At 47.5% G+C, this 20,785-nt stretch overlaps 1 protein-coding gene and 1 long non-coding RNA gene across 3 annotated transcripts in view; both read right to left on the bottom strand.

Annotated features, from left to right (window-relative positions):
- The window catches only part of CNIH2 (cornichon family AMPA receptor auxiliary protein 2), a 124,305-nt gene that overhangs the window by 79,902 nt on the left and 23,618 nt on the right, over positions 1–20,785 (bottom strand). For both annotated transcript variants that reach the window (XR_014558684.1, XM_083716167.1), the window contains exons 2-3: positions 8,058–8,126; positions 819–866 (exon numbers count right to left, since the gene is read on the bottom strand). Coding sequence is in view for 1 of the 2 variants with exons in the window: in XM_083716167.1 (XP_083572293.1) it covers positions 819–866; positions 8,058–8,126 (117 nt within the window). In the remaining variant the exon portion in view is untranslated. The remainder of the gene's footprint in view (positions 1–818; positions 867–8,057; positions 8,127–20,785) is intronic.
- LOC310834411 lies at positions 12,620–14,019 on the bottom strand. Its single transcript, XR_014559246.1, has 2 exons — positions 13,361–14,019; positions 12,620–12,800 (listed from the first exon to the last, which is right to left on the bottom strand). It is a non-coding gene; the product is annotated as an uncharacterized lncRNA (long non-coding RNA).

Raw genomic sequence — 20,785 nt, 5'->3', positions numbered from 1 at the left:
GACTTGCCGGTCAGAAGGTTGGCAGTTCGAATCCCCGCGATGGGGTGAGCTCCCGTTGCTCGGTCCCAGCTCCTGCCAACCTATCAGTTCGAAAGCACATCACAGTGCAAGTAGATAAATAGGTACCGCTCTGACGGGAAGGTAAATGGCGTTTCCGTGTGCTGCTCTGGTTCGCCAGAAGTGGCTTAGTCATGCTGGCCACATGACCCGGAAGCTGTACGCCGGCTCCCTCGGCCAATAAAGCGAGATGAGCGCCGCAACCCCAGAGTCAGCCACGACTGGACCTAATGGTCAGGGGTCCCTTTACCTTTACCCTAAGAGGTGCCGAGGATGAGGGGTGTGTGTGTGTGTGTGTGTGTGTACATGAAAATAACATACAAAATGCATTATATCTGGGGAAATACAAACATTATGGAAAACATGTTTTGCAAAAACATGTATAGTAGGCAAAAGTGCAAAAAATGCATATAAATGCATATATTAATGAAACTAACATAGAAAAATGGGCTGTTTTAGGGAGAACTGCTTGCAAGAGCATAGATATATTGAACAAAATGGCACAGAAAAATGTGTGTATTAGAAGAAAATTTGCACTAAACTTCTGGTGAATTTTCATGAAATTTGGGGGACGGGGAGGGAATCACAAACTGATGTGGAAATGTGGACTGACCTTAACATCAGAAAGATGAGAAACCGAGAGAAACTGGAATTGACAGGTTTGCCCTTCAGGGAGATGAGAGTGTCATACGGTTCTCAAAGGGAAAAGGTTAAATGAGGGTGAAAGATACAAGCAAACAAAGAGGCAAAAAGGCACTCACCTTTCTCAAGAGGCAACAGATGCGTTCGATGTTTTTCAACCTCTCTCTCTATGCAGAAGTACAGAAATAAAAAAAACGAAATAAACACTAGTCAAATTGCTAGGGGAGCAACTGGGTATGATGGAGGGAGGAGGGGGAAGATATGGGGAGAGTCGATGGATCCTCAGGAATGTAACCAGAGAACATTAAATATCTCTGTAAGGATTTGTATAGGGGGAGGTTGGGGGGGGATTTGAACAGCAACAGAATGTTGCAGCGCAAAGTCCTCCTATTGTGAATGCCAGCTAACCAGGCAGATCGGCCCATTTCCTGATACTCCATTCCGATACTCCATTTCTATTCCTACCCCCCAACAGTCAGCATTCCACACCCAGTGAGCCTGCTGATGAGTCCTTATTGGGCAGTGGGTCATTTCCTGTTCCCCATTCCTTTGGTCTTCCCACCCCCCTAAATGTTTTTGTGCTTCTGCTAAGATTGCCCTGCAAAAGCCTTCTGATGTGGGGAGTGGCCATAGTTCAGCAGCAGAGAATCTGCTTTGCCTGCAGAAGGCCCCGGGTTCAACCCATGGAACTCTCCAAGTCGGGCGGCTGCCAGTCAGTGTCAACAAAACTGAGTTAGATGGACCAGTGGTCTGACCCAGTATAACGCAGCTTCCTGGGCTCCTTTTTAAACCAGCCCACCTAGAACCATGAGAAGGGGAATCTTCCTTTATTTTTAGGGGGTGGGCCATAACTCAGCGCCACAGCTTCTGCCTCACATGCAGAAGGTCACAGGTTCAATCCCTGGCATCTCCAGGAGTAATTTTAATCTGAGCATTTTAGGTTGGTTTTATTCTTCCTTTTTATCTATTCTTTATCTTTGTTTTCCACAAAGATTGCTTAGAGTTTATTGGGGGGGGGGGGTTAAAAGCAACATATATATATATATATATATATATATATAGTTGGTCTTATTCAGAGTAGACTCCTATCACTAGGTCTACTGAGAGTAGGGGATATATATACAGTGGTACCTTGGGTTACAGACGCTTCAGGTTACAGACGCTTCAGGTTACAGACTCCGCTAACCCAGAAATAGTACCTCGGGTTAAGAACTTTACTTCAGGATGAGAACAGAAATTGTGCTCCGGCAGCATGGTGGCCGTGGGAGGCCTCATTAGCTAGAGTGGTACCTCAGGTTAAGAACAGTTTCAGGTTAAGAATGGACCTCCAGTATAAATTAAGTTCTTAACCCGAGGTACCACTGTATACACACACACACAAACACACATTTATATCCCACCTTTTTTCTCCAAGGATCTCAAAGAGGGTTAGTGGGTCTCTTCCTCCTCATATAATCCCCACAACAACCCTGTAAGGTAGGCTAGGCTGCCAAGGTGACCCCATGAGCTTCATGGCCAAGTGGGAATCTGAACCCTGGTCTCCCAGGTCCTAGTCTGACACTCTGACCACAGGGATTATATTTTTCCACTGCCTTTACTCCCAAAGGAATTTCGAACAACATACAACTATCCCTTTCACTTTCTAAATACAGTGGTACCTCGGGTTACAGACGCTTCAGGTTACAGACTCCGCTAACTCAGAAATAGTACCTCGGGTTAAGAACTTTGCTTCGGGATGAGAACAGAAATTGCACAGCAGTGGTATGGCAGCAGCGGGAGGCCCCATTAGCTAAAGTGGTACCTCAGGTTAAGAACGGACCTCCGGAACGAATTAAGTTATTAACCCGAGGTACCACTGTACAAGAAGCCCTAAAGCAATGAGAGAGAAAGAGAGAGAGAGAGAGAGAGAGAGAGAGAGAGAGAGAGAGGCTGACCAACATGCACAAAATATTTTTTTTCAAACCAGAGCAGGCATTTTTAAAATAAAAAAAGAAGAGAGTTGGATCCAGCTATTTATTCCTCCCACTGCCGGAGCGAAAGATGCAAAGTTCTCCATGCTACATAGGAATCTGACAAGGCTGCTGACCCTCAGAGGCCGAATCCTGGCACCAGCACCGCAATCTGAACCGGAAGTGTGAACAGGCAGCCCGTCGGGTTGCTTTTCTCAAAACGCAACACACCGTGTAATCCTCTGGGTGCGTGGGGAATAAATCTGTCAGCGAACGGGGATAATGAACCGTTCAAAAATCGCATTTATCCAGCGCTCTGTCCTTATCTTGTTTGCAGCCCCTTAATCCCAAAATTGTATTTTTTAACTAATTGGTGGTAATTATTTTGTAAGCCCTGGCGGCAGCCCTTCAAATCCTAACCTGCATCGTTTGGGAAGTCAAGAGCAGTGGCTCCACGCAGAGACACCCTTTGGAGCTGACCCATGAACCCGCCCATTCTCCTTGGAGCCTGAAGCCCCTTTTCTGATCTAGCCAGCCAGTTCTGTTCCTGCTGTCTTGTGCTTTGAAAGGGGCTCTGCCGAGACTGATAGTCAGGCCTTGCAGAGGCCTTTTCAAAAAGCCCTCTTGCGCAGGGTTTTGCAGGTGCCACCAATCAGCTCATTGCTAGTACTAGCAAACCCTTTGTAGGCCGAGCCATTGTTTTACCTGCCCCACAGCTGATTGTGGGGTGCTTTGCTGAGCCAATTCTCAAATAGCGTAATAGGTGATTCACATGTGAGGGTCTTGGCCCCCATCCCAAAATAGTGGCTGGGTGTCCCACTTGCCAAGCCCCGACAATCAGTTGAGGCACAAAAACTGAACCCGGTGTCATTGTGACGTCAGGAATGATTGGCAGTTGGCCATCCCCGCCCACCTGTCCAAATTAGCCCATGAGGCCATTTTGCCCACTTCCCAAAATCCCAGTTTCCTTCCCCTTTGACCACATGGTGAATCCCAGGAGAGATATGGGACGGGGAACAGGAGATTAGCCTTGGCCTGCGCCATGAGTTCCTCTTCTGGCGCCTGTGACACGTGGAGAGAAATTGAGGTCAAACAAAACTATTTATACTTGCAGGAGGGGAGGGGAGGGGGCAACCCAAAAGATGTGCCACCTTCCTGGCACTGCGCCAGCTCTCTCTCTCTCTCTCTCTCTCTCTCTCTCTTGTGTTTGAGAGTTATCAGGAACAGCCCAGGAGCTAACCTAATATTTCCTTCCCTTGCTTCAAAACTTCCACTTTTGTTACCAAGCTGTCCTTGATCTTGCGCCTCCTTTTCATAGAATTGTACAGCTGGAAGGGACCACAGGGAACATCCAGTCCAACCCTCTGCTATGCAGGAATCTTTCACCCAAGGTGAGACTCGAACCCACAATCCTAAGATGAAGAGTCTCACGCTCTACCGACTTGAACTATCCTATGAAGTGGATAGCTCAGAGGATAGTGGACTTTACCCATATAATGCTGTCTCCTGGCCTGCTAGGAACCACTGTCGGTGCCAATTAAACGAGGGCCAAAAATGGCCGCAGAACCTTTGCACCAGGGATGGGGAGGGGCGGGGGCCGTGGCCTTCCAGATGCTGTTGGACTATGGCTCCCATCATTCCAGGCCACTGGACAAAGCTGGCTGGGGCCATGGGGGTAGCCAGGAATTTTGTTGGGGGGCAGAACCAACGTGATTGGTCAGTTAGTTAAGTATTTCTATTGTTTTACTTGATGAGGGGCAGCTGCCCCCACTGGCAGAGGAAGAGGGGCAATCCCCGCCCCCAGAAAGCACCCCCCGCCCCCTGGATGCGTGCCAGCCCTGCCCCTGCCTGCTCTCTGCCCCCCCCCCCCAGTGCTGGAGCATGAAGCTCCACCACTGCTGCCCGCCTGCCCTCCCCTGGCTATGCCCATGGCTGGGGCAGATGGGAGCTGGAGTCTGACAATAGAGAACTCTGTCGCCCTCTTTCGTAGGACAATCCCTGCATCGTACCATCCTGTCCTTGCAGAGACACGCACAGGAGTTTGAAGTGTGCAAAGCTCCCATTTTGAAAACGTTAAGTCAACCTTGGGGGATGGTTTTCAGCCCCATGGGCCGCATTGCAACATTCTGGGGGCCACATGCCAATTGTGGGCGGGGCCAGAGGCAAAAAGCAATTAGGTGAAGCAATGGATATAATTTTTACTTTTGTACAGTAGGCAAGTTTCCCAGAGTTCCGATGGAAGAAATATTCATCCATTTATGTTTTTTAAAGGGTTCCCCACCACTGTACCTCCACCAGCACTATACATTTTAAAAAGCACCATAACACTTTGAACAATCATGGCTTCCCCCAAAGAATTATGGGAGCTGAAGCACACTGGGAGTTGTTGGGAGGGCCCAATTCACCCCACAGAGCTACAACTCCCAGAGTTCCCTGGGAAGAGGGCTTCATTTTCAAACCACTGTGGAATGTGTAGCTCTGTGAGGGGAACAGGGGCCTCCTAACCACACTCTTTGCGAACTACAGTTCCCAGCATCCTCTGGGGGGGGGAAACATGACCCCTGTTCCCCTCACACAGAGCTATATACAATGGTACCTCAGGTTAAGTACTTAATTCGTTCCGGAGGTCCGTTCTTAACCTGAAACTGTTCTTAACCTGAAGCACCACTTTAGCTAATGGGGCCTCCTGCTGCTGCCACGCCACCAGAGCACGATTTCTGTTCTCATCCTGAAGCAAAGTTCTTAACCTGAAGCACTATTTCTGGGTTAGCAGAGTCTGTAACCTGAAGCGTATGTAACCTGAAGCGTATGTAACCTGAGGTACCATTGTATTCCACAGTGGTTTAAAAACTAAGCCCTTTCCCCAGGGGACTCTGGGAACTGTAGCTCTGCGAGGGGAGGAAGCGTCTGCTCCTAACAACTCTCAGCACCCTTGACAAACAACACTTCCCAGAATCCTCTGGGGCTGTTTAAAGTGGTGTGACGCTGCTTTAGATGGAGAGCGCCGATGGAGCCAGATCTGTTGCTGCCATGCCAATGTCCCGCTTGTCCGACTCCCATCCACATCTGGTTGGGGGACACGAGATGCTAGACTGGACGGGCCTTTGGTCTGAGAACCTCCTGATATCTTCCCTCTTCTGATATTTATCTCTGAATGAACAGTGCCGGCACATCCGCCAGCCTGTCTGCGGCAGCGCGAGCAGGGGAGGCAGCTCAGCTCTGGGGAGGGGGCAGCGGCTTCCCCCTGCTTCTGCGGGGAGGCTGCTGAGCGACACTTTCAGGGCGGGATTTCAAAGGGTTTCCTATGGCTGAATGTTCCCGGCTCCTGCCATTCCTTTGTGCTCTTTCAGCGGCGGATGAAAGCCACCTTTTATCCTCCCAATTGCAGTACAACAGCCCTGCCAGCTTTCAAAAACAGCTCTTTCCTCACCACCCACCCACCTCATCTTCCCCCTCCGCTGCCTCCTTCGCCGGAGGGTCCAATGTCTCTGCTCTGAGAGTTCACCCTACAGACCCAGATTGGAGGGTGGGGGTTATCGAACAAATATATAATTGCGGGGAGGAGGTGATTTGATGATGCTTTAAACTGCACAGCTGCTATTTTTTGCTTCACGGTGGCCTTTCCTATTATTTATTTGAGCGTTTCAGACAGGAGGTCATAGAATCATAGAATTGCAGGGTTGGGAGGGACCCTAGAGGGCAATCTAGTCCAACCCCCCGCAATGGAGAAATCTAAACTAAAGCATCCATGGCAGATGGCCGGTCTCTCTTAGCTCTGCTAGGAGATGCCAGGGGCTGAATCTGGGGCCTTTTCCAGGCATCTCAGCTTTTCTATCCATCCACCAAGATGCAGAATCATAGAACTATAAGGTGGGAAAGGACGCAAGGATCAGTTGTCCAGTCTCCTGCAACACAGAAACCACAGCTAAAGAACCCCTGGCGGTGGCTGACCAACCTCTGCTCAGAAACCTCCAATCAAGGTTTCTGCCTCCTGGGGGAGTCCGTTCCACTGCCTTAGAACTCATACCATCAGAAAGTTCTTGCTAACGTTTAGTCAGAATCTCCTTTCCTGCAATTTGAATCCTCCCCTCCGGGGCAGTGGGACATGGGTGGCGCTGTGGGTTAAACCACAGAGCCTAGGACTTGCTGATCAGAAGGTCAGCGGTTCGAATCCCCGTGATGGGGTGAGCTCCCGTTGCTCGGTCCCTGCTCCTGCCAACCTAGCAGTTTGAAAGCACATCAAAGTGCAAGTAGATAAATAGGTACCACTCCGGCGGGAAGGTAAACGGTGTTTCCGTGTGCAGCTCTGGTTCGCCAGAAGCAGCTTAGTCATGCTAGCTACATGACCCGGAAGCTGTATGCCAGCTCCCTTGGCCAATAAAGCGAGATGAGCGCCGCAACCCCAGAGTCGGCCATGACTGGACCTAATGGTCAGGGGTCCATTTACCTTTGCCTCCGGGGCAGCAGAAAAGCAAGCTTGCTCCCTTTCTATGAGATAGCCCTCCAGGTATTCAAAGACGGCTATCTTACTGCCTCCACTCATCCCCAAACTTTCCAGTGGATTTGCTTTTACTTATTTATTACGTTTATTTCCCACGACTTTTATCCACTTTCCCTATTGTCCTCACAACCACCCTGTGAGGTGGGTTAGGCTGAGTTTCATGAATGAGAGGGGATCTGAACCACTGTCTCTCCCAATGCTCTAATGCTCTAATCATTATTTTCCTGTCACTTTCCTAACCACAAAAAGTCCCGGATTCCCCTTGGGGACAACCAGACTAGGGGCCACATGGCAATGGCAGCCATAGCCAGGACAACACATGTGACTCTCTGTACTCTGTGTGCACTTATTTCCCTTCCCAGGGAGGATATTCCAGGCTCTTCCCTGAATCTCCATCTGTCGCTTCAAATGAAAGACAGTCTTGTCCTACCCCCACAGTTTAAAACCCCAAATTCCAACCTTTTTCTTCAGTCCCTTAGAACCTGGGTTCGAATCCTCCGTTCAACCACAAAGCTCACATGGTGGCTGGGAGGATAACACAGAGAGGGTAAGTGCGCCATACTGAGGTCCGTGGAGGGAAGGTGGGATATAAAAAGCGAAAATAAATCACAATAAATTTGAAGTAGAGAGGCCGACGGGTAAGCTTGGGACCTTCTGAATGCCGAGCTTTACCACTGAGATGCAGGAAAGGACACTCCTAGAGAGGCACCGCCCCCCCCCCCCGCTTCCCCTGCAGATGCTTCCTGCCTGTCACAATGCCTTGCATTTCACTCGTTTCCGGTTGTAAACCAGGTCTGGGTCTGCACAACAAGGGAAAGAGGAAGGCTGCCGAAGGATGGGACTGAAGGCAGGGAAAGAGGAACGAATGGGACACAGAGATACCTCTGACACGACATGTATAGACTTACTGCCCTGGCTGGGTTGCCCTGGTCGATGGGGTTCTTGAAGTCCATGTGCAATTCGTCAAAGGCAATTATCTAAATGGAGAGAGAGAGAGAGAGAGAGAGAGAGAGAGAGAGAGAGAGAGATGTTATTGAGAGGACCTGTCAAGCCATGAGACGTAAACATCAAACTGTAGCATCAGCAAAGCGCCAACGCAGGTGTTTATGTAAATCAAGGATACGTTCCGTGTCGTTTATTGAATGGCTTCGCTTATATCCAGGGCTCTGCTTTTCTTCTGCAGTTTCCTTGCACAAGGGAGTTTTTCAATGCGAGGGGAAAGAGGAGATGAAGTAAAGGAGGAAGGACGCAGCTCCCACCAGTTATACATCTGGAGGCTGGGAACCTGCTCAGTCCTTCTCTTTTGAAAATAAAACAAATGTGGCTTCTTCTTTTTTTACAGTTTTGCACTTGCCAGTGGCTTTATTCTCCAGATGCATTCATCTGCCACAGATTTCACTCTCTTTATTTATTTTTATTCTTCATCTCTGGCATTTTGCGGAATTAGCACTGTTCCAGGTGCTGCATAATACTTGTCCTGCATTGATAAGAATTCAATCTTTTATAGCGTGGCAGCACCCAAAACTTCGGAACTCCCGGCCTATTGACAACAGACAGGCACCTTTGCTGTACTCTATTCAGTGCTTGCTTAAAACATTTTTGTTTTGGCAACCCTCTCCAGACTTGTAGAAAACTGATGTGCTTTAAATCTGGATTTAGCTTATCGTTAACTTTAATTATTATTTGAATGTGTTAGACAAATGTTTTTTTACTGATGATTTTATTGTTTTATTCTTCTTGTAAACTGCTTTGAGGTTTTATTGCAACCAAGCGGTAGATAAATCACGTGAAATAAATACATTAATAAATAATTTTTATGAGCTTGTGAACTGCCCATTGCCTCCTGAGCAATACAGAAAGGTAGAATTGTAATTTGACAGAATTACAAGCCTGGTAGATGAAGGGAACGCAGTGGATGTAGCCTACCTTGATTTCAGCAAGGCATTTGACAAGGTGCCCCATGATATTCTTGTAAAGAAGCTGGTAAAATGCGGACTTGACTATGCTACCACTCAGTGGATTTGTAACTGGCTGACTGACCGAACCCAAAGGGTGTTCATCAATGGTTCCTCTTCATCCTGGAGAAGAGTGACTAGTGGGGTGCCACAGGGTTCTGTCTTGGGCCCGGTCTTATTCAACATCTTTATCAACGACTTGGATGATGGACTCAAGGGCATCCTGATCAAATTTGCAGATGACACCAAACTGGGAGGGGTGGCTAACACCCCAGAGGACAGGATCACACTTCAAAACGACCTTGACAGATTAGAGAACTGGGCCAAAACAAACAAGATAAATTTTAACAGGAGGAAATGTAAAGTATTGCACTTGGGCAAAAAAAATGAGAGGCACAAATACAAGATGGGTGACACCCATCAATATCAGTACTTTTGTATGCTGATGATGCGATACTCCTATCTCGAACAAGAATAGGCTTAAATAGGCTCATAGGTGAATTTTCAGCATACTGCAGGAGAGAGCAACTGGTAATAAACTATCAGAAAACCAAAATTATGGTTTTTGCAAGGAAACACAGACAGTACAGCTGGAGGATGGATAACCAGACAATTGAACAGGTTAAAGCCTTCAAATATCTGGGTATCGTTTTCCAGTCGACCGGGTCCTGGGATGTCCATCAAAAATGTGCCAAAGAAAAAGCAGCTCAAAGTATTAAGATGCTGTCTCGCTTCTTTTATACGAAGGGGGGCAGATACATCCCAGCAGCCTTTGAAGTTTTTCAAGCAAAACCTCTGGCGCAGTTACTGTATGGGGCACAAATCTGGACGGGGAACCACTGCTCCAGTCTTGAAACTGTTCAGTCTAAAATGCGGTCTGCATTCACAGTCCCTACTATCAATGGGCCTCATTAAAGCAAAGAGTCTAATAGGCCAGCGCCTGAAAGACATTGAACGGCAAAACAACCTGACTATCTTAAAGAAACTGTGCCCATGGTATACCTACTTTCCCCCTTCTCATTTTGACTCTCCAGCTTCATATTTGTTTAAATTAACCATCCCAAAATACAGACGTGCCTTTACATTGGCTAGATGGGATGTTCTCCCTTCTGCCGTACTCGAAGGTCGCTACCAAAAGACTCCATTTGAAAAACGACTCTGCCCATGTGGAGATGGTAACACGGAAACAGTGTCCCACGTCTTCCTATCCTGCCCCCTTTACAAAGACCTAAGGAATGAGATTATTACTCCACTCATTCTCTCCAACCCCGGCCGTTCACCAGACATCACACTGTATTTCCTCTTATCTGATACGGATAGTCAGATAACAGAGAAGGTCGCGAGGTACATCGAAAGAGCTATGAAATTGAGGGCCACCATCTGAGTGACAGACTTGTTCATCTGACGGACTTCCTTTTGCTTGTTCTTTTCTCCCTTTTATCCTTATTTCTATTTTTAATTCTTGTATAGCTGTGGCCTGTTGGCTTTGCTAATAAAGTTTTGATTGATGGGTGACACCTGGCTTGAGAGCAGTACATGTGAAAAGGATCTAGGAGTCACGGTTGACCACAAACTTGACATGAGCCAACAGTGTGACGCGGCAGCTAAAAAAGCCAATGCAATTCTGGGCTGCATCAATAGGAGTATAGCATCTAGATCAAGGGAAGTAATAGTGCCACTGTATTCTGCTCTGGTCAGACCTCACCTGGAGTACTGTGTCCACTTCTGGGCACCACAGTTCAAGAAGGACACTGACAAACTGGAACGTGTCCAGAGGAGGGCAACCCAAATGGTCAAAGGCCTGGAAACGATGCCTTATGAGGAACGGCTAAGAGAGCTGGGCATGTTTAGCCTGGAGAAGAGGAGGTTAAGGGGTGATATGATAGCCATGTTCAAATATATAAAAGGATGTCACATAGAGGAGGGAGAAAGGTTGTTTTCTGCTGCTCCAGAGAAGCGGACACAGAGCAATGGATCCAAACTACAAGAAAGAAGATTCCACCTAAACATTAGGAAGAACTTCCTGACAGTAAGAGCTGTTCGACAGTGGAATTTGCTGCCAAGGAGTGTGGTGGAGTCTCCTTCTTTGGAGGTCTTTAAGCAGAGGCTTGACAACCATATGTCAGGAGTGCTTTGATGGTGTTTCCTGCTTGGCAGGGGGTTGGACTCGATGGCCCTTGTGGTCTCTTCCAACTCTATGATTCTGTGATAATAAATAGATGGATTTTGGACATTACATTTTAAAAACAACCACAACAGCCACCTGGACATTCAGCTGCAAGAAATGTGCATGAACCTGAACTGCCCATAACATTATCATTGCTTTAAAAATCAACTTGTTTTTAACATCACTATTTTTTTATTAACCGTTTTAATACGTATGTTACATTCTTTGCAAACTGCTTAAACATTTTATTGTTTGCAGATAAAGCGGGCTGCAAATTTTGTTAAATAAATAGATAATCAATAAGGTAACATTAACATCTGTGTCATAGACCAGGGGTGGGGAACCTTGGGCCCAGGGGCCTAACTGTGGCCCTCGAGACCTTTCTATCAGGCCCTTGGGACTCTCCCCAGGCCACAACCCCTGTCCGGTCTTGCTTTTCACCCTAGGGTGTTTTTTGCCTGGCTGGAATGTGTCCTTGAACTCTGATCATGCATGTGCGCAGAAACTAGCCTCTGCAGGAGGTCCATCCAGAGGGTGGCAACACGAGAACAGGGTCTTTTCTGCGATGGCTCCCTGCTTGCGGAATGCTCTCCCAAGGGAGACTCACCTGGCGCCTTCGTTCCATATCCTCTTCTCCCAGACCTTTGGCTACTTAAACATTCTATGGGCTTTTATACTGGGGGGGGGGGGGCACGGTATTACTGTTTTTGTTTGTTACTATGTTGTGCATTTTTGTCTTTTTATATTGTAAACTGCCCAGTGATCTTCGGATGAAGGGCGGTATAGAAATGTTGTTGTTGTTCTTTTTGGTGATGATGATGATGATGACGTTGATGTTGTTGATGTCGTTGTTGTTATCAGCCAAAGGGGAAATTTGCTTCCGTTGCTCCACCTGCTTTTTCTCTGACTCTTTCCATCACTAGCTTTTGGCCCCAGGAAAGTGGCCCAGATTGAAAAAGATCAAAGATTGAATTTTGAATTTTTCAAAAAGATTGAAAAAGATCAAAGGAATATTTAGGGGAGCATGACCTGTTCACCCGCATGGGGTGCTGAGGCGAGAGGATGCTGCAGCAGTTGATGTAGAGCGGAAGGCAAGAGGTGTGGGAGCACCAAATTTTGGTATCACACAGGACGCCCTTGAAATTTGAAGTCCACCAATGCAATTTCCCACCCTCATCAAAGACAGATTACCATAGTTTCTACTCAGTCATTTGCAAACTCTGAAGCACACATGAATCAGCTAGGGCCAGATCAAAGGGTGGAGGCTTCCGATGTGACTGTGTTAATCTCGCCTCTAAAAAGCACTCTGTTAAAATCTGCGTCCATAACCACACACCGCACACTGTAGTTGTTTTGGAAATTTCTATTTATTACTTCCAGTCTCTCTAATGACTGTGTTTTTCTGTACAATTGTTCACAACTCTTATAGGGGGCTGGGTGGAGATTCAATAAAAAATAAATAAAAAAAATGTTTAAGAATAGCTCATAAAAATATCAACACCCGAACATGCAACCCGCAGGTAGATTGTCTAACCAAGTTCTGATTTTCTCCTTGATGACTACTTGCATGTTTTTGTTTTTGTTTTAAATATCAAATGTCAAATTCTTCCAGATATTGCTGAGCTACAACTCCCATCAAACTACTGGCCTGGGATGGTGGCAGTTGTGGTTCAGCAACATCTGGAGGGCCAAAGGTTCCTCACACCTGGTGTAGACAAGGCTAAGCGTGATGGACTTTGTAGTTATAAATTCCAATGTTAAGATTCAGGGGAGACCTGGTAGCCGCCTCCAAGTATCAGCAAGAACTATTGTGTGGCAGATGGGGCTAACTGTTCTCCGTCGCTCCAGAGGGCAGGATAGGAACAGTGACTTGAAATTTGAGAGAAGCAATTTAATGTTATTTATTTTTTAGTTAAAAGACTGGTGCTGATAAAAAAAAGACCACAGCTATTTTATCTGTGTAGAAAACAATGTGCAAATCACATATGCATCTTATTGATGATTGATGTTTCCCTATAGGTACATGCTGGACGTGAAAATTACAAATGTGCTGTTAATAACACATAATTACAAATGTGCTGTTAATAACACATAATTAACAGCACATTTGTAATTTTCACGTCCAGCATGTACCTATAGGGAAACATCAATCATCAATAAGATGCATATGTGATTTGCACATTGTTTTCTACACAGATAAAATAGCTGTGGTCTTTTTTTTATCAGCACCAGTCTTTTAACTAAAAAATAAATAACATTAAATTGCTTCTCTCAAATTTCAAGTCACTGTTCCTATCCTGCCCTCTGGAGCGACGGAGAACAGTTAGCCCCATCTGCCACACAATAGTTCTTGCTGATACTTGGAGGCGGCTACCAGGTCTCCCCTGAATCTTAACATTGGAATTTATAACTACAAAGTCCATCACGCTTAGCCTTGTCTACACCAGGTGTGAGGAACCTTTGGCCCTCCAGATGTTGCTGAACCACAACTGCCACCATCCCAGGCCAGTAGTTTGATGGGAGTTGTAGCTCAGCAATATCTGGAAGAATTTGACATTTGATATTTAAAACAAAAACAAAAACATGCAAGTAGTCATCAAGGAGAAAATCAGAACTTGGTTAGACTTCCTTACACTCTGCACTCTTCCCCATTTTCCTGCTTTTTAAAAATTACAGTGGTACCTCGGGTTATAGACGCTTTAGGTTACAGACTCCGCTAACCCAGAAATAATACCTCGGGTTAAGAACTTTGCTTCAGGATGAGAACGGAAATCATGTGGCGGCGGCACAGCAGCAGCGGGAGGCCCCATTAGCTAAAGTGGTACCTCAGGTTAAGAACAGACCTCCAGAACGAATTAAGTTCTTAACCCAAGGTACCACTGTACTTATTCCCACCTAAACTAGGACAGAGGTTTTCAACCTTTTTGAGTCCACGGCTCCCTTGACCAACTACATTCTTCCTGCGGCATCCCTGTGGGGCTCAGGAGCCCAGTTATGTCACCCCTTGCCTGCAGAGCTGCGGCCTCTCACCCTTTTTTTAACCCCCTTCCCTTGTGGAGAGTTTCCTCAGCCTCCTCCCCTTGGACGTCCTCTGGGCAGTCACTGCTGCCACCCATAGTTTCTGAGCTGCCCCCCACCCCAAAGAGAGCTGCCTCCTCACACTGCCCCACAGGGGCCTGGGAAGAGGATGCCCCCAGCCATAGTGGTGTAAAGGTAAAGGGACCCTGACCATTAGGTCCAGTCACGAACGACTCTGGGGTTGTGGTGCTCATCTTGCTTTATTGGCCGAGGGAGCCAGCGTACAGCTTCCAGGTCATGTGGCCAGCAGGACTAAGCCGCTTCTGGCGAACCAGAGCAGCACACGGAAACACTGTTTACCTTCCCGCCGGAGTGGTACCTATTTATCTACTTGCACTTTGACGTGCTTTCGAACTGCTAGGTTGGCAGGAGCAGGGACCGAACAACGGGAGCTCACCCCGTCAGGGGGATTCGAACCGCCGACCTTCTGATCGGCAAGCCCTAGGCTCTGTGGTTTAGACCACAGCACCACCCACGTTGGTCCAAAGGAGGCAGCAGTGGCAGCAACAGATACTGCCAGGCCTGCATGAGGCAAAGGCTCCTCTTCAGCACTGGGCGCTGGGCGCTCAGTTCCCAGGCTGGCACTGCACACAGCAAGCACAAGAAAGGCCAGTGCAGTGCCTGCCTGCCCTCCCACTAGTCTGTCCATTCCCAACAGCAAGGGCTGGAGGACTGGCTGGCTGGGCTCCCTCGCCTGCTTGCTTGCTTACTCCGAGGTCGCCTCACCTTCTGGCAACCAGCACCCCCTGGCCAGCCCCAGAGGCACCATTCGCCTGTGGAGCTTGTAGCCAGGGCTGCTGCAACAAACAGCTGTGCAAGTCTTGGGGAGGCAGAGACGCAAGAAGGAATCAGAGGAGGGAGGGAAGGAAAGAGGGACAGAGGCCAGTGTTGCCCGCGACATCCCTGACCATCATTTAAGGCACCCCAGGGTGCCACGGCACACTGGTTGAAAACCACTGAACTAGGGGGTGCCCAACTAATGGAGGTTGAAATAATGCAACAAAATCAGATCCTGGATTGTTGCAATACAGTGGTACCTCGGGTTACATACGCTTCAGGTAACAGACTCCGCTAACCCAGAAATAGTGCTTCAGGTTAAGAACTTTGCTTCAGGATAAGAACAGAACTCATGCTCCAGCGGCACGGCAGCAGCAGGAGGCCCCATCAGCTAAAGTGGTGCTTCAGGTTAAGAACAGTTTCAGGTTAAGAACAGACCTCCGGAACGAATTAAGTACTTAACCTGACGTACCACTGTACATGTTTTATTATTATCGATGGATTCCATGCCCTTAGCTCAGCCAGAAGAGCAGAAGTCTCTTAATCTCAGGGTCGTGGGCCTGAGTCCGTCAGGCAAAAGATTCATGCGTCGCAGCGAATTGGACTACATGACCCTCGTGGTCCCTTCCAACTACCGGTAATTATATTCCAACTGATTCTAATTATATATCTCTACCTAGCTATCAATATTCAGTATATGAAAAACCTCAGAGGAGAACAATATGCCAGGACACCCTTGATTCACTGTCCCTCCTTCGCGTGAAGCAGACGGGCTTCTTTCAGTCAGCTTCAAACTTATTTAGAATTTTGCAGTCAGAAAACAGAGAAAGGAGTTACGGTGGTACCTCGGATTACAAACACCTCAGGTTGCAAACACTTCGGGTTACAGACTCTGCTAACCTGGAAGTTGTACCTTGGGTTAAGAACTTCACCTCAGGATGAGAACAGAAATCGTGCGCCGGTGGCGCAGCAGCAGTGGTAGGCCCCATTAGCTGAAGTGGTACCTCAGGTTAAGAACGGTTTCAGGTTAAGAACAGACCTCTGGAAGGAATTAAGTTCATAACCAGAGGTACCACTGTATTTCAATTTAGGCATGCCTGTACGTTTTGTGTCGCTTCATCACAATAAAATGTTGTTTTATGGTTTAGCATTGGTTTTATTTCGAATTATATCTGGGTTGGGGGGGCGGCGGCACCATAATCTCCTCAGCGCTTAGGGCCTCTAAAGGTCTTTAATCAAACTCCGAGAAAGAGGGCAGTTTTTTCTTTCCATCCGAAGGCCTCATTCTGATCTGTGCTGCCATAACTCAGGATTCTCCAGTTTCCTGGTTCACCCCTCGCTTCCCACTATGCGAAACTCCCCTGCCCTTCAAAATCACAAGATCCTGTGCTCCAACGTTCCTTTCCCAGCATCTCGGAGGAAATTTCCAGACGTCATGCCTCTTTCACAGAGCTCAGGGGGCGGATTTAATTACCCAGAAGGTTCCCTTAAAGTGCCGACCCCTGGTGCCTCCATTCCTCTCTTCAGCGCCATATGGTCTCCTACCCAAAGCAGCTTCTCAGGAACAAGGAGCCCTACAGGAAGCAGCCAAACCGGGTGAGTCATCCCAGATCTTCAGAGTGACAAAGTCTCCAGAGCGGGGATGGGGAAGTGGGGAGGGGGGAGGATGTTGGCTCAGCGCCCTCGGGGCTCGGTTGGCATGTGCCGAAGCCGCCCACGGGGCTGGGTGTCTCCTCCCCATCATCACTAGCTGAGCGGCAGAGCCTTTCCATCGAGGGTCTCTGCCCACCACAGGAAAAGCACCCTGAGAGCTGAGGTTCTTACGCAATTGCAACATCCCCTGGGACTCATTGCCACAAGAGGTGAGCTGCTGATGGCTGCTAGCTTAAGACAGCGTTGCCGTATTTCAAAAAGTAAAAACCAGGACACCCCAAAAGTTGTTGAGCTAAAAAAAATGTGATTTTTAAGGCAAAAGGCAGCCTTTTGGAAATCCCCCCTGGATGTCAATTCCGCCTTTAAAATCCCAGTTATGTCCAGGGAAATCTAGATGCATGGCAGTCCTAGCTTTAGAGGGCTTTTAGAAGGGGGGGGGTATACAAAGTCAAGACAGCTATTAGCTTCTTGAGAATCTGAATTTAAAAAACGCTAGGCAACGTTGAAGACGTCAGCCTGCATTATCCGTGCTCTCGGAAGCCAGAGGGCTTGCTGAACAATGAGTTCAGTGGTTGGAGAACAGGAACAGGGTCCCAACACCACACATTGCATTAATCCGTCATTTACTGCTCTTAAAAATTCATTATTGTTCTTTGAAACGTTTGGCACGGCCAACCGCTTAGTCTTCCACTTGAAACTCTGCCAGAGTCCACATAAATAGAAATGCACGTCCTTCCCCTGGTCACCCTCGTCTCTGTTGTCGTCAGATTTTTGATTGTAAGCTCCTCAGGACAGGGACTTGCCTTCTGATCCTTTGTAAAGGCGTTGTGTACTTTGGAGAGTGGCCCATTAGGAGCCTCAGCCAGCCTATACCTTCTTACTTACTCTAGGGAGTTGGCCCAGCTGGTCAGCTTCCTCCTCCTTAAGATCAGTGTTGAACTGTTAATTCTGACAGCCCCCTTGAGAGTTCTCCTGGCAGCCTGGGCAAAGGAGCCCAACGAAAGCTTTTAGGTTATTTTTAATAACCTAAAGAGGAGGAGGATGGGGATAAAACTAGAATTACTGTAGCTAGCTCTGCCTGCCATTGGCTCTGGCGCCACCTGCTGTTGGGCTCCCTGCATTCTGCCGTACTGGTTCCAATGGTCACCAGCCTACACTGGCGATGGAATCAAACATTTATACATGGAATGAGGGCTACAGAAAAACCTGGGGAGGGGGCTGCCTGTGTGAGCTCTGTCTTCTTGGAGGAGCTGTAGCTCAGCGGGAGACCACCTGCCCAATCCCAAGCATCTCCAAGTAGGCCCAAGAAAGTATTACCCTGGAAAAAGTACCCTGGAGAAGGCTAAACCATGGTTTATTAAACGGTGATTTAGGAAACCATGGCTTATTGTTCTGTGTGAACCCAGCCCACCCTCTTAACTAAGGTTCATTAATTATGGTTAAAAGCAGCTTGTTAACCGAGGTTTTCTAGTTGGCTTATCAACCATACTTAAGGTTAACCACGGCTTAGCAATACGTGGGATCACAGACCTTGACCTCTTTAACTATGGCTAAGGAGCCATCAATGCCCAAAATCTACAGAGCTGTGAAAAAAGGGAGGCAAAATTTCAGACCTCTCTCAAGGCTTGGTTGCTGTCACTTTTAAACTATTCTGTGACACAATGAACCAAAGTTTAGGTAATCATCTGCCAGATGCCTCACCTTTAACCATGGTTTACATTAACCGTGGTTTAGCGTTAGGTGCAAACTGGACAATATTAAGCCACAGGTATGGATTGTCCAGTTTGGTATAAAGTCGCAGCCTATGCTCTTTCCTATAACTAGCGGGGGAATATGGGTTGTATCCCATGTTACTCCTACCCAGAGTAGACCTATTGAAAGTAATGGAGATGACTAATGTACAGTGCCAGATTAAACCCGGTGGAGGCCCCTAGACAGTCGAAATCTTGCGGGCCCCTTTGCAAATTATCTCCTAATACATTTTTTATTTTCTTTCAAGATCAAATCAGTATTATTTTGATCCAATGTGGCGGGGCCTCTAAAAGGCCCATAGGCCAGTGCCTACTCTGTCTGTTTTGTAATCTGGCACTGCTAACATAGGTCCATTAACTTTAATAGGTCTACTCAGGATAAAACTTTGTTGAACACCCCCCACATACACACACAAATTATACCACATGCAAACAAATGTGGGAGTATAGAGGATGATGATACAGATTTTCCTGCTCACAAACATGAAGGTGCACAAACCAACCCTTATCTGCAGCTGAATCAACATCACAACTAAGTGGGGCAGCAGCCGTGGGGCAGAGTGGCATGGGCCCCTCCCGAGAACAAGCCTGGCCTGCCATCTTTCTCTGGAGTGGAGAGGGTTGGGGTTTGGGCCGAGAGGGGTTCTCCTGAGCTCCTTCAAGGGCTCCTTCGCCTCACTCTGAAACTTGTCCTTGCAGCTGCCGGGTGCGTTAAATGGATTCCTCCTGCTGGGTCAGCTAATGCAATTTGCAAGTAAGTGGGGCAGCTGTGTTGTGGTGCTGGTGCCAGGACTCTCCAGAGACCAGGCCCAGTACAAGTGCCTCACCTATACCCTCCTTGATGGCAGCCCTGAGCATCCACAACAGCATTTAGCCAGGAAGCTTTAACTAACTCTCATATATACATACCAATTGCTAACTCAATTTGCCTTACCCAAACATATAAACCCCTTTACGCCTTATATGCCCACTCTGAAGAACTAGCCCTGTTCCAGGTGCTGCAAAATTCTCATTCTGCATTTATAAGAAGCCAATCTTTTATTGTGTGGCAGCACCCAGCACTTTGGAACTCCCTGCCTATTGACATTTAGAAAGGCACCTTCGTTGTACTGCTTTCGGACCCTGCCAAAGGCATTTTTTAAAGGCAAGCCTACCTAGGCATATAAGAGGCACGGGTGGAGCTGTGGGTTAAACCACAGAGCCTAGGACTTGCCGATCAGAAGGTCGGTGGTTCGAATCCCCGTGATGGGGTGAGCTCCCCTTGCTCGGTTCCTGCTCCTGCCAACCTAGCAGTTTGAAAGCACGTCAAAGTGCAAGTAGATAAATAGGTACCGCTCCGGCGGGAAGGTAAACAGCGTTTCCGTGCGCTGCTCTGGTTCGCCAGAAGCGGCTTAGTCATGCTGGCCACATGACCCGGAAGCTGTACGCCGGCTCCCTTGGCCAATAAAGCGAGATGAGCACTGCAACCCCAGAGTCATTCACGACTGGACCTAATGGTCAGGGGTCCCTTTACCCTTTACCTTTACCTTTACCTAGGCATATAGAACATTGCATGTATTTTAATCTGGTTCTTAGCTTATCGTTGATTTCCATTATCTTTGGAATGTTCAAATGGTTGTTTTTAACTTTTTTAACAGATGATTTCATTGGTATTATAATAATTATTTGTTTATTGAATTTATATATATTTGTTCTGTATCCTTTTTGTAAACAGCTTTGAAGTCTCTTCTTCTACTTACAATCAAATGCAATATGCAATATGCAATTTTTAGGATGAAACACGCAAATAACTATTTGAGCGCTAGTCCTCAGGCAGTGAAAATGTTCTGGGAGGTGCTGCTGCTGTTATTTTATCCTGCTTCCGTTGCATTGCAGTGCAAGAGAGCTCCCTCCAGATGGTACTCATAGAACTGTAAAGTTGGATGGGACCCTGAGGGTCATCCAGTCCAGCCCCCTGCAATGCAGGTAACATTACGGGAAGCACCGCAGAACAACTCCAATGGTAGCATAGTGGATAGAGCAGGGGTAGGCAACCTAAGGCCCGTGGGCCAGATGTGGTCCAATCACCTTCCCAATCCGGCCCGCAGACGGTCCGGAAATCAGTGTGTTTTTACATGAGTAGAATGTGTCCTTTGATTTAAAATGCATCTCGGGGTTATTTGTGGGGCATAGGAATTCGTTCATTATTTTTTTCAAAATATAGTCCGGCCCACTGCATGGTCTGAGGGACAGTGGACCGGCCCATGGCTGAAAAA

Source organism: Podarcis gaigeae, assembly GCF_964106915.1.
Source record: "Podarcis gaigeae genome assembly, chromosome: 16".
In the NCBI taxonomy this organism is placed as follows: domain Eukaryota; kingdom Metazoa; phylum Chordata; class Lepidosauria; order Squamata; family Lacertidae; genus Podarcis; species Podarcis gaigeae.
This window is presented reverse-complemented; position numbering and strand designations above follow the sequence as displayed.